The following is a 17,134-nucleotide window of genomic DNA, read 5'->3' on the forward strand; positions in this document are numbered from 1 at the left end:
AATAAAACCCAAAGAATATAAATAGTTCCTTGCTTATGGATAGGAAAAACCATTGTCATAGTGGCCTTCCTACCCAAAGCAATTTACAGGTTAAATGCATCCCAATAAAAATCCCAATGGCATTCTTCAAAGAAATGGAACAAATATTACTTAAATTCATGTAGAAACACAAAAGGCCCTGAATAGTGAAAACTCTTTTGACTAAATAGAAGAAAAATGGAGATAGCACTCTTCTAGACTTTAGGCCATACCACAAAACCATAATAATTAAAGCATCATGGTAGTGGAACAAAAACAGACATTCAGACCAATGGAATAGAATTGAAAGCCCAGAAATAAAACCACACATTTATGGACAACTAATCTATGACAAAGGCACAAAGTATAGCCCCTGCAACAAGGAAAGCCTTTTCAATAAATGATTTTGGGAAAATTGGGCTGCCACATAAAATGTATGAAACTAGATCACTGTCTCACATCACACATTAAAAACCAACTCAAAATGGATAAAAGAGTTGGATGTAAGTCCTCAAACCAGAAAACACATAGAAGAAATAATAGGCAAAACTATCCACAACATAAACTTCAGAAACATCTTTACAGATTCAACTTCAGCATGAAGGAAAATATTAAAAACCCTAGTAGTGCAAGGGATTAAGTCTCAGCAATATGAAGCAATTAGCAGCCACTGCAGCATGAGTTCAATCCCTGGCCAGGGAGCTAACCCACATGGCGTAGCAGACCTTTCCTGTCTTGCCTGCTGCTCCCCTCAGCAGTGTACTTCAGTCAGTCTACCTGTTCTGTTCTTCACTCTATCTCTGGTGAATCCTCTCACCCTCCCAGCACCTCTAGCCTACACCCCAGCTCTTGTACGCATAAATAAAATAAATCTTTTTTTTTTAAAGGGGGGGCTCCCTGGTAGCTCAAAGGATTAAGTCGCAGCACTGTGAAGCTATCTGCAGCCACTGCAGCACAAGTTCCACCCCAAGCCAGGTAGTTGACCCACATGGCACAATAGACCTCTCCTGTCTCGCATGCTGCTCCCCTCAGCAGTGTATTTCAGTGAAATCTGCCTCTTCTGTTCCCCACTCTGTCTCGGTGAATCCTCTCACCCCACCCCCACCTCTGGCCTATACCCCAGTTCTTGTATGCATAAATAAATAAATCTTTAAAAAAATGAAAACTGGGACTACATCAAACTAAAAAGTCTCTGTACAGCAAATGAGACAGTAATCAAAACAAAGTGACACCCTACTAAATGGGAAAAAATGTGCACTTCATTCATCTTACAAGGAGCTGCTATCAAAGATCCACAAAGAGCTCATACAATTCAACAAAATGAAAACAAAGAATCCAATCTAAAAATGGGCAGAAAAACTTGATAGGCATTTCTCCAAAGAAGACATGCAGATGGCTGTCATCATCACTTGTCATCAGGGAAATGCAAATCAAGCCTACATTGAGATACCATCTCATACCTGTGAGAATGGTCCATATCAGGGGGCGGTGGGAGAGCATACAAAAATAGAAGCAAGAGCTGGTGAGAATGTGGAGGAAAAGCAACTGTTTTACACTTTTGGTAGGAATGTAGACTGGACCAGCCCATATGGAAAGAAGTGTGGAAGTTCCTCAAAAGACTAAAAATGGATCTGCAATATAACCCAGCAATTGCACTCCTAGGTATCTACTTAAGGAACACAAAACCACTAATTCAAAAGGAAATCTGCACTCCCATGTTTATAGCAGCACTATTTGCAACCACTAACATATGGAAACAACCAAAATATCCCAGGATAGGTGATGAATCAAGAAGACATGACATATATTTAGGTGCGTAGTCTGGAATTCCTTACTGGAATTCATGTATCTACATGCATCAAGAATTAATCTATCTCAAGAATTAATCTCAACCTCTGCTAATCTCCAACCACTTGGAGATAATGATTGTGCCATTTAAAGGGAACAAAATATTCCTTGTCTTTGGAATTAGCCAAAGCTATTCTCATTCAGGATAGATTTTGTTTTGGCTAATTGAACCAGTCTGTCAACTTAGATGTCTGAATGAAGAAAACAACAGCTTGAACTCTAAACTTACTGCCTTTATTAGACCTCTGGTTTAGAACCAGGAAAACCTGAACACCTATTCAGGATTTCCCAACCCTGTGGAAAACCTGTCCACCTGGACAACATAAAGCACATTTCTACTAGCTCAAGAACCATGGACAATTAATCACGAGTTCAGAGATCCTGGTAGAACTCACCTAGTGAGTGCTGGAACTCCAGGTTCAATGGGCCCTGCTGGCACCAAAGGGCCAGGTCCTCTCCATACTCCAGATAGTTTCAGCAGTTCTGTGACCCCTTTGTTGGTGCCAACTGAACAGTTTATTAGATAATCGAAGTGGAGATTCCAACCCTGGAAAAACTTGGACAGATTTTACTCTGTGAGAACTACTCTTAAATTAGAATTTAGTTTATGTACTTTGTTACAGAGTAGCATACATAGAGAAGAAGAAAAGGGACAGTGAGTCACCCTTTATAAAAATTTAATTAAGAATTAACAGGGAGATTCTGTGTTTTGTTTATAGGTTTAGATCTTTACATTTGCTAAATTACCTTGACCTAAAGAAATGCAAGTGCTATCTTTATGCAGGGGAAGGCAAATGTTATAATGTAGTCATTTTTCTGATTTCTAAGGAATGCATTGTGGAGATGCAAATGCTAGGTGCCCATTGCTAAAATCTTCTTTAGCTGGCTCCTTGGTCATTAGTTTACCAATTAAAAAAATTAGTAAACCAATTTAAAAAATTGGCTTCTTTGTAGGCATCACATTCTCACATGACTGCTTCCCAAAACAAAATCTGTTCTGATGTCTGGGATGGGGAATAGAATTCCCCGGTTATTTACAGTATGTTCACAGTCTTGTATCCTGTGGCCTCATTGAGCTTGTTTATTGGTTGTAGTAGTATTTTTATAGATACCTTAAGATTCTCTCTCTCTACAACAGCATGTCATTTGCAATTAGAAAGTAGTTTTACTTCCTTTCCAATATCAATATTTCCCTCCCCCCCCCCACTTTGGTCTAATTGCCCTAATTAGGTAAATTTGGAATAAATGTGGCGAGAATTTTCTCTCTATATCTTGTTCCTGTTCTTAGTAGCATAGAAATCAGTCTTTCACTGTCAAATATGTTAGCTATGGGAAGTTTTTAAAATAACTTTTTAAACTTACTTATTAACCTTATTTCTTTAAAAGCTAATCTAGGGCCTCCCCGGTGGTGCAGCAAAGTGAGCGCTGGGTTGGGATGCTACCCACAGCCTCTGCAGCGCCGGTTTGATCCCCAGCTGCTCCCTGGCCACTGGAGGAGGGTCCCATATGGCGGGCAGACCTCCTGCCGCCCGCTGCTCCCCTCAGCAGTGTACTTTGGTCCTTCTGCCTGCTCTGCTCCCTGCTCTGGCTCTGGTGAATTCTCTCACCCTCCCGCGCTTCTGACTGTACCCAGTGCTTGTATAAATAAATAAATCAATCTTAAAAAAAAAAAAAAAGCTAATCTACCAAGCATTTTGGTAGAATACAGGGGTTAATTAGATATAGGCAAAAGAAAATTCTCTGAAAGAGGAAATATGGCATCATGTGAGAAAGATTAGAGGTTACTTAATAGGAATCTGAGGAAGTCAGGGAATAATTTCTAGAGGATGCAGCTGAGACCTTAGAGATAAATAGGGTTGACCATACAAAAGGGAAGAGAATAGAAATATCAAGGCAAGTTGTGGACTGCCTGAGAAATTCAGTATTATTTTCTAGAGCATAGACTTCAAGGAAGTGGTACTAAGATGATGCTGCAACAGATGAGCAGGTCTAGATTCTAAAGGTTCACATGAAACTGGTTTGCACATTTAGACTTTGAGCTGAAAACAACCAAAAGTCATTGGAGGATTTTAAGAAAAAAATTGAAAAAAAAAAAAAAAAAAGGAATTTATCATCAGATTTGCAATCTTGAAAAACTGTAATTCCCTTTTTGGGCTAAAGACCAGAAAATTAGATAGAGGGCTATTGCAATGCAGGACGATGTGATGGTACATGGGATGAGGTTGTTACAGAAGTGGAGATAATAGAAAGATTCTAAAGATTTAGGAGGTAGAGTTGAGTGTTAAGAGGAAGAGTAGGCAAGAATGAATATTAGAATTTTGCTCAGGGCAAATAGGTGCATGATGTTATTCTTTACTGACTTGAGAAATACAGAAAAAGTTTGTAATGGGTTAATGAATTCCGTTTCGGAAATTTTGAATTTGAGTTGCCATAGGTAGTTGGATTTGATACCTAGAGCACTAGAACTCGCCTGGGTCTAAATGGTGATATGGTAATTATAAATATTTTATGGTCATTGGAGACATGGCAGGGGTTAAATTCATTCATTTAACAAAAATTCATTTACCAGTGCACAAAGCCTTTAGAAATGGTTCACAGAACTCATTTTTTTCTACTGTCCAAGAAAACCTCTGATCTTCTTCCATCTTATCTCTTCCCTCCCTGTTCTTTTTTCCCCTCCCCTCACCATAAAACAGTAATTTTACATAAAATATTAATTACATATTACTGAAGTAGTAGTAACGTATGCTACTATTAGTTTCTCATTCTTCACTTGTTCTTCATATAGTGTTGATTTTAGAGAAATTTTAGTTTTACAAAGATAATAATTGTGTTGTTACCATAATATTTGTTTCAATTTTAGTGTCCTGAAGACTTTTCTACATGATCCTCTTGTGGAATGGAGTAAACCAGTGAAAGGGCATTCCAAAGCATCACTTAATGAAACTGGGGAAGTTGTCAATGAAAAGGTTAGAAGACCATACAATTTGATATGTGCTGATATTGTCTGTTTCCACAAGTGAGAGCTGATTCAAAATAATATCAATGACTGAATCATTGAATACTCTGAAGCCTAGTTCTGTAATATGACAATGCCCTAAGTTTTTTTTCCAGTTATTGAACTGCAATATCTAAGCTTTAATCTATAGAAATTGACTTCTTACTTATATTAAAGCCTCAAAATTTGCAGTTATTTTTAATAAGTGACAATGGACTGAGAATTTTTTTTCTGATAATATCATTCTCACTTTGCATTCTCGATATGTTCTCTTAAATGAGAGAAATTACAGAATTTCAAATAGCTCACAGAGTGGTCATAATCATATACTAACATAACCTAAATGTTAGGTATTAGATTATTGGTTATTAAAATATTCATCCAAATGTTTTAAGTTATAAACACTTTCAAGATAGATTTCTTAATTATTATTTTTCTGGAATTGATATGTGGAAGCAATTCTTTGGTATTTCATAGTCTAGAAAAATGTCAAGCAGTTCATATTGGATCAACATTTCAACATACCAAAATCAATATCCCAAGTTATTGTATTTAATTTCTTCTCTTTATTTGCTCTTACCAAAAAAGTGGGTAATGCTCAGTAAAATAACATCAATATTTGTTAAGTAAAGGAAAGGTAATAATTCCAAATGATCAACATCCACATGTCATTGGGTCCTTAGTCCTTATGATTTTCAATTTCTTCTCTTTAGGCCAAGACCCATGTTCTTGACATTGACCAGCGACTGCAAGGTGTAATCAAGACCCGAAACAGAGTAACAGGGCTGCCATTGTCTATTGAAGGACATGTACATTACCTTATACAAGAAGCTACTGATGAAAACTTATTATGCCAAATGTACCTTGGCTGGACCCCATATATGTGAAATGAAATTACTTCAAGGAATATGTTAACAATTTTAAGTTAATGAATTTGGTATTAATATGTGGTGGTATCTATTCATTTCCAAAGTACAATGTAAGTTTTATGTTCTCAGAGCAACTGGTATTATTTCGCCTTGATTGTTAATAATATTTAAAATAATATATGTTATTAAGAAATAAACTACATTCTTACATACACTGTGCATTATAACTGGAGAAATGGAACATCTTAAGTTCTTTTTTTTTAAAGATTTATTTCTTTACGCATACAAGAACTAGGGTACAGGCCAGAGGTGTGCTGTGGGGTGGGGATGAGAGGATTTATCAAAGACTGAGTGGGGAGCAGAACAGGCAGATTGAATAAAATACACTGGTGACGGGAGCAGCCACAAGACAGGAGAGGTCTGCTGCACCATATGGGTCACCTCCCTTGTGGGGAGCAAACTCCTGCTGCAGTAGCTGAGAATTGCTTCATAATGCTGATGCTTAACCCCTTGTGCCACCAGGGAGGCACCAACATCTAAGTTCTTCTGCTATAAAAAGTTTATTTACAACAAATAAGTCTGCCTAATTTCATTTTACAACTTTTTTTCAGCTAGCGTAAAAGTTCATTTGAATTCTTAACTGAAATACCTTGAATTAAATAATGTGGACAAGGCACTGGGCTAGATTTGTGCACAAGAACTTGCAGGTTAGTAAGATATAAATAGCACATCAAGTTCACTAAAGCTCTCTTTTTTGTATGATTGAATATTTGATAGGGGAAAAAAATAAGCCAAGAAGCATGACTATGAAAACTAAGTAAACATGTAATTTTAAAGATGCCCCCATACTGAAAGTGTACTGACTGCAGAATCTAGTTGGTCTTGAAAAACAGCAATTCTCAAAATGTCATGAGATTTTATTTTTTTATTTATTTATTTATTTTTTTTTAAGATTTATTTATTTATACAAGCACTGGGTACAGTCAGAAGTGCGGGAGGGTGAGAGAATTCACCAGAGCCAGAGCGGGGAGCAGAGCAGGCAGAAGGACTGAAGCACACTGCTGAGGGGAGCAGCGGGCGGCAGGAGGGGTCTGCGCGCCATGTGGGACCCTCCTCCAGTGGCCCGGGAGCAGCCGGGGATCGAACCAGCGCTGCAAAGGCTGCGGGCAGCTTCGCAACCCAGCGCTCAACCGTTGCGCCACCTGGGAGGCCCCCAATGTCATGCGATTTTAAATCTAGAAATTCCTTAAATGTTTCCATTAATTTTCTTGCAGATGATTTAAAATCATAATTTTAAAGCAATGAAGTTACTACATTAAACAAGAAAATGTAACATAATTTCACTTACATTCATTTGGCAGAATTTGCGTTTTTGTAGTTGAACTTGGAGGGGGGTAAATGAAACATGAATGTGAAAAGCAAACATTTCCTACTGGGGGCTGTTTTAGGAATTATGAAGAAAACGGTGGCTATTGAAGGAAGGGGAGTCGAAATTATTTTCCCAATAAATAATTTGGAAAGGAATTTTTTAAAGAAAAAAATGCGGTAGGTGTCCATGACTCAAAGGGAAAAACTACTTCGCCAAACAAACTAAACCAAAGGAGTCACTAGACCTTCCCAAAACTGTTCAAAAGTACTGAGATCAGCCGTAATACTCATCCAGTAGCTGCGCGAGCACTTCGGAACCCAGCCCTTCAACTCACATTCTCAGAACTAAACGAAACACACACTTGCACACGTCTCCACGCTCTTTAGCGTGAACCCGGGCGCTCAGGCCCCGCCCCGGGGGCGCGGCGCTCTAGGCCCGGCGGCCGCTCTATGGTCGGCCGGGCGGCGTGTTGTCATCTGCGGAGCGACGGCGGAGGCGGCGGCGTAGGCCCCGGCGGGGCGTTTGGTTTCGGTTTGGCCTTGACTGGAATTATTGTTGACGGTCGAAATGGGAGTCCCCAAGTTTTACCGATGGATCTCGGAGCGCTATCCCTGCCTCAGCGAAGTGGTGAAAGAGCATCAGGTGAGTGATGCAGGGGCAGCCGCTCGGAAGGCCGAGGACTCGGGGCCCCACGGCCCTCTCGCCAACCGCGGGACTCGAGCTCTCCTGCCTCCGAGTTTTTGCTCGGCCTCTGGCTGATGAGAGGCCAAGAAAGGGGAACAGAAGGTTTGAGGACACCCGCTTGATCTGAACGAGAAGACGAACGCAGGCTGCGTGTCTGGGCTCGCGGCAGCTCTGACAGCTCTCCTGCCCCGGCAGGGCCCCGGCCCCTCGGAAATTAAGCGCGAGTTGGTGCGCGTTAGTGCGCGCTCCCCTTCTCTTCCCAGGGACCTGCAGGTTGACTTGTCCCTCGGATTCGCGGGTGCCCTCGTAGGGACTCTGTGCCCGTCCAGAGCACCAGACTCAAGTACAAAACAATAACCGCTTCTGCAGTTGAATCACCTTGTTTGCTTTCCTGTATCAAGATCTACATCACACCCCACCCCCAACGCCTAGGCTTTCTGACGTGAATGATGATTCATATTTGTGATACCTTTTGTTACTCTGTGCCTTTTATCTCTTGTATTCCAAAAGAAACAAACAAAAAAATATACTTGGACTGGGCGAGGGGCGGGGTGTAATTTGGAGATTTCATAGTGTTAGTTGGTGAGAAAAATTAATTGTGAAAGCACCAATACTAGCCATAATAACAAATGTATAAATCACCCCAGGGCAGCGTTTATATGTGGATTCCAAAAATGCAGCCATCTATTAGGTAAACTGCTTTATATGATATGTTAGTGTTTGTCACGTTTAATGATTTCGGTCCATCTCTTCCATTTTTTACAGAAAAATCAGTTTTGCATTTTGTACAAGTAATTGAATTAGTTATAATGGATAGTAGGACATTAGTCGTGGGAGAAATATCCGGCAAACACCATGCTATCTATTAAATTATGGCTTAATCTTTTAAAAAAAGTACTGTAAGCATGAAGGGTTAATCTTCCAGAAAGGATTCTTTGTTGCTGGAATCAATCAGATTTAGTATAAAAGGAAAAGCTTACCAAAAAACCCCAAAATGACAGTTTATCTTTAATTTACTTGAAATGTGGATCGCACTAGATTTAGAGAAACATTTCTTTACAGAGAAGTGATTAAAAAGGTACCTAGAACCTTATGGAAATGGAGACAAATGACTGGCCTCTTTTTTTTTTTTTGTTATCATTTATTCAACAAACATTTGAATACCTGTCTTGCATCAGTCACTTTATCTCTAAAATGAAAAAAATGTCATTATTGAGACTGACTTCATAATACATATTTGTTCAATAAATTTTTACTCTGCTCTTTTTTTTTTTTTTCCCAAGATTTATTTATTTATTTATACAAGCACTGGGTACAGCCAGAAGCGCGGGAGGGTGAGAGAATTCACCAGAGTGGGGAGCAGAGCAGGCAGAAGGACCGAAGTACACTGCTGAGGGGAGCAGCGGGCGGCGAGAGAGGTCTGCGCGCCATGTGGGACCCTCCTCCGGTGGCCAGGGAGCAGCCCGCTGCCCCACCGGGGAGGCCCTACTCTGCTCTTTATTAGCACATAATTTTGTTTGATGAAAGTGTCTTGGTGTCTCCCCAACTTAAGGAATTTTGTTGCTGAACAAAAATCCCTTTAAGACAATTTTATGATGTGAACACTGAGGATAGATTTAAAACCTGTTTGATCAAAAGGATGTCATTCAAAAATGTTTGGTTAGTGTAGATAGCCAAAATAAACATGCTATAAAAGGTTAGCAACTACTCTCTTACTTTAAAATAGCAGTATCTAAGTAAGTCACAATGATTCAAAAGCTAGTCCTGATGGGTTCTGGGAAAGTGGCAGTAGTGACAGTATCATAGTTTTTGATATCTGTATCCTGACATAAAAAAACAGAGCAACTAGGTAGCAAAATTTAAAATCCATAAACAATCCATAGAACAAACAGAACTGTGTAACAGGATACTCCATGAACCCCAAAATACAAGTAGGTGAAGCAAACTACTAAGAGCTCAAATCTTTGCAAGGTGAAGAATAAAGAAGATGAGCAACATTTGCTGAACAGAAGAACTCTATAATATTCACTAAAAGACTATATGGGCTGGGCCTCCCCGGTGGCGCAGCGGTTGAGCGCTGGGTTGTGAAGCTGCCCGCAGCCTCTGCGGCGCAGGTTCGATCCCCGGCTGCTCCCCAGCCACCGGAGGAGGGTCCCACATGGCGCGCAGACCTCTCCTGCCGCCCGCTGCTCCCCTCAGCAGTGTACTTTGGTCCTTCTGCCTGCTCTGCTCCCCGCTCTGGCTCTGGTGAATTCTCTCACCCTCCCGCGCTTCTGACTGTACCTAGTGCATGTATAAACAAAAAAAAAAAAAAAACCCAAATAAATAAATAAAACATGCCTCTATTAAAAAAAAAAAAAAGACTATATGGGCTAATTAAATAACAATACCTATGATTGATGGCACAGCAGACCTCTCCTGACTGGCCCCCTGCTCCCCTCAGCAGTGTATTTCAGTCAGTCTGCCTGTGTTCTGCTACCCACTCTGTCTCTGGTGAATCCTCTTACTCCCCTGCATCTCTGGCCTGTACCCCAGCTCTTCTGTGCATAAATAAATAAATCTTTAAAGGAAAAAAACCCCAATATCTATGATTGAGGGGTTTAAAAATGCAGCAGCAATCTGCTTCCTATGACCTCTTCAAACTGACTTGCCAAGGCACCATAAACCTGTGGAGAAATTGATCAGAGTGAAATAAAATTTTATCAGAAAAGAGATGCTAGAGAAGAAAAGAAGATATAGATAAAAGTGGGGAAGGTTACAGAATCACAAAATCTTGAAAAATAAAGCTCACATTTTTTAACACTACCCCAAAACGGAAGAGGGAGTTTTATTAAGTTAAAGCTTTCTTGAACCTTTCCTCATACTGAAAGTTCAGGACAATTAAATTTACATAAAAGTGAACAACAGAAAAAGATTGAGGTTAAATAGCATACAAAGTTTTAAAAAAATGAAACAAACTAGAATCCCTACAGACAAAAAAAAAGCTTGTAGTAAAAATGTACACACTAAGCTTACACACTATATTTCAGAATGAGCTAAAATGTACAAGAAAATGATATCACATGAAAGAACAATATGTATCAATTATGAAAACTCAGGAATAAGGTGACAAAATCTCGGAAAAAAAAATTTGAAATTATATGTCAGAAGAATATAGGATTCCCCACTATACAAACATAGAATGTTGTTTGATATGATTTAATGGGTTATATTTTAGATTTGGGAGTACTTTTAGCATTAATTTGTATGGAAAATTTTTTAGCATTTCCAACCCCCCAAAATCACTTACCAAATCATACCAAATAAGACCATTCTACTTTTGTATACCCTGGGAAACCTGTATACCATGTGCCTAAGAATATCGATAAAGATGACAAATACCAACACATATGCCTAGTAAAATTACTGGGCTTTAAAGAAAAGAAAAAAAATACTTTGGTCACCTAGAAGAAAGCAACATATGACTTATTGATATAAGAGAAAGAAAATTAGGTTCCCATCATAGTTTTTGACCGCAGTTGCTTTATGTCAGAAGAATATGGAGTAACGTTAAATAGCCAGATGACTTTTGAGTGTAAAGGATTAGTGTACCACAATTTAGTGTACCACAATTCAGGGAATAATGTTCCTTTGATCATTTCCTTAAGGAATCCAGTAGAAAATGAGCTCCAAACACTCAAAATGAAAGGGAGATTTCAACATAAGACTGTGGTGAACTTTAAATATATTTCTATACGAAGAAAACGGGAGTTAAGGGGGAGAAAATGTAGTTAATATTGGCAGTATGCTCTAATGATGTATACACAGTGCAACGATAAAAAAGATTGAAAACTAGGGAAGGCTTTTTTTTTAATATTTTATATAATTCTTACATCATTTTTCATTTTTATACAATGTATGCTTTTTCATTTTGGTTATATTCCCCATACAATTGCACTCCCCTTTATTTTGACCCTAATCCTTCCCCTGCCCCCCCCCCATAGTGTGTCTCTAGTTTATAGTTGCTTGTTGATTTTGATTTTTACTTTGTATTAATTAGTCTTTTTCCTGGTCCCTTATTTAGGTTTTCTAAATTCTTGTTATGCATGAGACCATCCAGTATTTTTCTTTTTCTTTCTGACTTAGTTCGCTGAGCATGATCCCTTCTAGCTCCATCTGTGTTGCTGCAAACTGCATGTGTTTATCTTTTTTGATTGCTGAGTAGTATTCCATTGTGTATATGTACCACATCTTCTTGATCCAGTCATCTATTTTTAGGCATTGGGTTGTTTCCAAAGCTTAGCTATTGTAAACAGTGCTGCTATAAACATAGGGGTGCAGGTGCTCTTTGGAATTGATGTTTCTGTGTCCTTTGGGTAAATACCTAGGAGTGGAATTGCTGGATCATATGGAAGCTCCATCTTTAGCAGGCTGAGGAATCTCCACACAGCTCTCCATAGTGGCTGGACCAGTTTGCACTCCCACCAACAGTGCAGGAGAGTTCCTTTTTCTCCACAACCTCGCCAACATTTGTTGTTGCTAGTTTTTTTATTATGTGCCATTCTCACTGGTGTGAGATGGTATCTCCTGGTAGTTTTGATTTGCACTTCCCTGATTACAAGTGATGTTGAACATTTTTTCATATGCCTGTTGGCCATTTGCATTTCCTCTTCAGAGAAGTTTCTTTTTAGCTCTTCTACCTATTTTTTGACTGGGTTATTTTCCTTGTTTTTGTTGATTCTCTTCAGTTCTTTGTAGATTTTTGTGATCAGTCCTTTATCATTAGTGTTGTATGCAAAATGTTCTCCCAGTCGGTGGGATTTCTCTTTGTTTTGGTTATTGTCTCTTTTGCTGTGCAGAAGCTCTTTAATTTGATGTAGTCCCAGCTGTTTATCTTTGCCTTCACTATCACTGCTTTGGGTGATGTGTCTGTAAAGATGTCTTTGAAGTGCATGTCATGTAGTTGAAAACTAGGGAAGGCTTTTGCAAAAATTTTGTTATCAGTATTCATTGGTGGTGATTGTTTTTCTGAAATCCATGTGTGATATGGTAAATACCTAAGTATGAAGTATTTTATGGAGTATTTTAATTCTGTCATCTAATCTTTTGTTTTTGATAATCAAGATTCTTGGTGTAAAGAAAGGTGTTCCAGATGCAACAGAGAAAATGTCAAGTAAAAATTCTATTTTCTTAAATTTGAATAGAAGATATCAATATGAGCTAATGAAGCATACACACATATGCATGTATTTTCTTACTATATCCCTCCGTTCACTCATAAGCCCTGGAAACAATGACTATCCAGTAATAGTATGTATCTTTAGTGCCTAGGTTACGGTCTTAAAATACCATTATTCATGAAAAGAAATAAAGGTTTCTTAGAGAGGGCCTCCCTGGTGGCGCAGGCAGTTGAGCACAGCACTGTGAAGCTGTCCGCAGCCCTTGCAGTGTAGATTCAATCCCAGCCGGCCGCGGAGATACCCACATGGCATGGCAGACCTCTCCTGTCTCACCCCTTGCTCCCCTCAGCAGTGCATTTTAATCAGTCTGCCTGTTCTGTTCCCTGCTCTGTCTCTGGTGAATCCTCTTACCCTCCCACACATCTGGCCTGTACCCCGGTTCTTGTATAAATAAATTAAAAAAAAAAAAGATTTCTTAGAGAAATAACTGATTACAGCTCAGAGTCAACAGTATCGTAGATGAGCCTAGAAATTTTTGTCATACCAAGGAAGCTACTAAAGACTTAACAGCTCACTTAGACAGTCAGTAAATAATATATTATCTTTATGGAAGTGGCATTTTGCCTCAACACTAAATAGGACACAAAGTTATACTAACAAAAAGGAACTATTGTTTTGGGAAATTTAGATATTGAAATGGTAATATTTAACTACAATTTAAAGTAGTATGAATGCATATTCCAACTAAGTGGTATAGACTACCTGTGCTGTAATACTCAATAAAGAGTTTCATTTGCTTATTAATTTATTCATTAAACATTTTTGATGTGCTACTTTGTGTCAGGCATTGAACCAGGAGTTCTAAACATGACCAAGTCAGAGGAACTCTTCAAGGAACAGTTTAGCAAGAAAGAACAAACTAATGGTTCCACTTAGCACTCAACAAAAAATAGAACAACTAATATGTGCCCAGCATTCTGCATGTATTAAGAGCAATGAACAAATAAGACATAAAGAAAGGAACATCACATTCCATTGGGTAAGAAAAAGCTTCCAAAGATACTTAACTAGGTCTTGAAAGTTCGGTCAAAATCTACCAAGTCAGAGGGAGGAAGTGCAAAAATGAAAGAAAAATATTTCAGGAAGTAGGAACAGCATTTGTAAAGTCACAGGAGTTTGAGACTACCCCTAGCACATTTGGGGCTTTCCACATAACTTAATTAGCTTTCAGTATATGTGAAAAGAGGAAAAAATAGGAATTGTGGGAAGGAGAATAGCTAAATCATATTGAACCTTTTATGGCATGAAGGATTTGGTGTATCATGAGTTTAAGAAAGCAATATGATCAGGGTATGTTTTAGAAAAATGGTTTGAGTTTTGAGAAGAGAAAAGTGGAAATAAGGAGTCCAGTTGGGAAACTAAAGGCTTGAACTAGGTGAGAAATCTCAGAGAAAAAGATGAGATTGTGGGAATGGATAGGAGGGTAAATTTCTAGAAATTTTGCATGTTAAATTAAAAACACCTGTGTGGCTAGTTAAGGGTTTGAGGAAGAGGGAAAAGTATAAGATAACAGTGCAATTTCTACATTAGAGGTGTTTTAACTCATTATTATCTTTTTGGTAAAGAAGCAAGATTCCGCTGTGTGTTTTCATTTTGTTCACCACATTGACTAATGATCACTTAATCATTTTATCTTTCTTACTAATCTGAAGCCTAAGAACAAAATTTAAAATTTCTTTTTAAAAGGAAAATTATATGTTTTTTCAGATTATGCAAGTGATATGTGCTCATTATATAAAAATTCAATAACTACAGAAAGATGTGAAAACTGTTACAGAATCTGAAGAAAAGTAAAAAGTAGTTGAAATTCCCTCATGTAGGGTTAACCACTAGTAACAACTTGTTTCTATATACTGCCTTTTTTATGCAGCTATACATGTAGATACTTTCAATAAATGAGATAATAATATACCTGATGTTTTATAACTTACTTTTGTCACTTTACCATATATATTATAAATATTATCACATGTCAAATATGAATCTGTATAATGTTTTACAATTGTTGTGTAACATTCCATTGTATGGTTGTACCAACATCAGCTTTCTCTTATTAGGTATTTAAGTTGTTTACATTTTTTGTCATGTCTCCCGTGACTATTCTTGTACTTAGGTCTTTGCATACATTTCTGATTGTTTCCTAGGACAGAGTTCCAATAGTAGAAATCCTAGGTCAGGACCTACCTGGTGGCACTGGAGTTAAAGTCTCAGTGCTACCAAACAATTACCAGCCGCTGCCACATGAATTCAATCCCTGGCCAGGGAGCTACCCCACATGGCACAGCAGACCTGGCACAGCAGACCTGCTCCCCTCAGCAGTTTATTTCAGTAAATCTGCCTGTTCTGTTCCCCGCCCTGTCTGTCTCTGGTGAATCCTCTCACCCTCCCGCACATCTGGTCTGTACCCCAGCTCTTGTATAAATAAAATAAATCTTAAAAAAAAAATAAGAAATGCTAGATCAAAGATATACACTTTTCAAATTTTGATATATATTTTCATGTTAGTTACACCAATGTATATCCCAGTCCTCGACAGACGGTGTAAACCATTTCTTTTCTCTAGCTTTGTGATTTTCTCTTATAAAATGGGAAATTAAATATTTCTCTTTTAAAATCATCAAAATTAAGAGAATCAACATAAACACTTTGCACCTAATAAATGTTTAATATAAAGTCTATTATTGCCTTTAGTAGCATGAAATACACATTTCCCCTAGATCTTGCCAATACTGGGTAACACATCAGTCTTTTTCTACTCCTTGCTAACATGATGAGAAAAATTATGAATTGTTTTAATTTTGTAATATTGAATATCTTTTAATGTTTATTAGATTTTTGTGTGCATGTGGCATTTTTTTAATTTTGCTTTACCCATGCTTTTAAAAGTTGCTCTTAAGAATATGCATTGGAACAAAGAAAGTTTGTTCTATAAATGGTGCTGGGAAAACTGGGTCGCTACATGCAAAAGAATGAAGCTTGACCACTGCCTCACACCATACACAAAAATCAACTCAAAAGGGATTAAAGAACTAGACATAAGACCTGAAACCATAAAATATATAGAAGGAAATATAGGCGAAACACTACGTGATTTGCACATCAAAGACATCTTTACAGACACATCACCCAAAGCAGTGATAGTGAAGGCAAAGATAAACAGCTGGGACTACATCAAATTAAAGAGCTTCTGCACAGCAAAAGAGACAATAACCAAAACAAAGAGAAACCCCACCAACTGGGAGAACATTTTTGCACTCAACACTAATGATAAAGGACTAATCACAAAAATCTGCAAAGAGCTGATGAGACTCAACAACAACAAAGAAAATAATCCTGTCAAAAAATGGGCAGAAGAGCTAAAAAGAAACTTCTCTGAAGAGGAAATGCAAATGGCCAACAGGCATATGAAAAATGTTCAGCATCACTTGTAATCAGGGAAGTGCAAATCAAAACTACCAAGAGATACCATCTCACACCAGTGAGAATGGCACATATTAAAAAAACTAGCAACAACAAATGTTGGCGAGGTTGTGGAGAAAAAGGAACTCTGCTGCGCTGTCCAACTCTCCTGCAAACTGGTCCAACACTATGGAGAGCTGTGTGGAGATTTCTGGACCTACTAAACATAGAGCTTCCATATGATCCAGCAATTCCATTCCTAGGTATTTACCCAAAGGACACAGAAACATCAATTCCAAAGAGCACCTGCACCCCTATGTTTATAGCAGCACTATTTACAATAGCTAAGCTTTGGAAACAACCCAAATGCCTAAAAATAGATGACTGGATCAAGAAGATGTGGTACATATATACCATGGAATATTACTCAGCAATCAAAAAAGATAAACACATGCACTTTGCCGCAACATGGATGGCGCTGGAAGGGATCATGCTCAGCGAAATAAGCCAGAAAGAAAAAGAAAAATACCGGATGGTCTCACTCATAGCAGGAATCTAGAAAACTTAAATAAGGGACCAGGAAAATGAATAACTATAAGAAAGTGAAAATCAAAATTAACAAACAACTATGAATCAGAGACACTATATGGGGGGTAGGGTGGTGGGGAGGGGAGGGATTGGGGTCAAAATAAGGGGGTTGCAATTGTATGGGGAATATAAAAATAAAATT

General features: G+C 38.3%; 2 protein-coding genes across 6 annotated transcripts in view; both read left to right on the top strand.

Annotated features, from left to right (window-relative positions):
* Positions 1-5,941, top strand: part of ATR (ATR serine/threonine kinase) — a 121,085-nt gene extending 115,144 nt beyond the window's left edge. For all 3 annotated transcript variants that reach the window (XM_037525846.1, XM_037525847.2, XM_037525848.2), the window contains 2 exons: positions 4,730-4,835; positions 5,578-5,941. In XM_037525846.1, coding sequence (XP_037381743.1) covers positions 4,730-4,835; positions 5,578-5,751 — 280 coding nt within the window. In that variant the 3' untranslated portion in view covers positions 5,752-5,941. The remainder of the gene's footprint in view (positions 1-4,729; positions 4,836-5,577) is intronic.
* Positions 5,942-7,551: 1,610 nt separating this feature from the next.
* XRN1 (5'-3' exoribonuclease 1) overlaps positions 7,552-17,134 on the top strand; it is a 128,859-nt gene continuing 119,276 nt past the window's right edge. For 2 of the 3 annotated variants that reach the window (XM_037525851.2, XM_054700762.1), the window contains exon 1: positions 7,574-7,744. In XM_037525851.2, coding sequence (XP_037381748.1) covers positions 7,670-7,744 — 75 coding nt within the window. In that variant the 5' untranslated portion in view covers positions 7,574-7,669. Of the gene's footprint in view, positions 7,745-17,134 lie in introns of all 3 variants that reach the window. The other variant, XM_037525850.2, reaches the window with a different exon arrangement.

Source organism: Talpa occidentalis, unplaced genomic scaffold, assembly GCF_014898055.3.
Source record: "Talpa occidentalis isolate TD23 unplaced genomic scaffold, MPIMG_talOcc4v2.1 talOcc4.4, whole genome shotgun sequence".
NCBI lineage: Eukaryota > Metazoa > Chordata > Mammalia > Eulipotyphla > Talpidae > Talpa > Talpa occidentalis.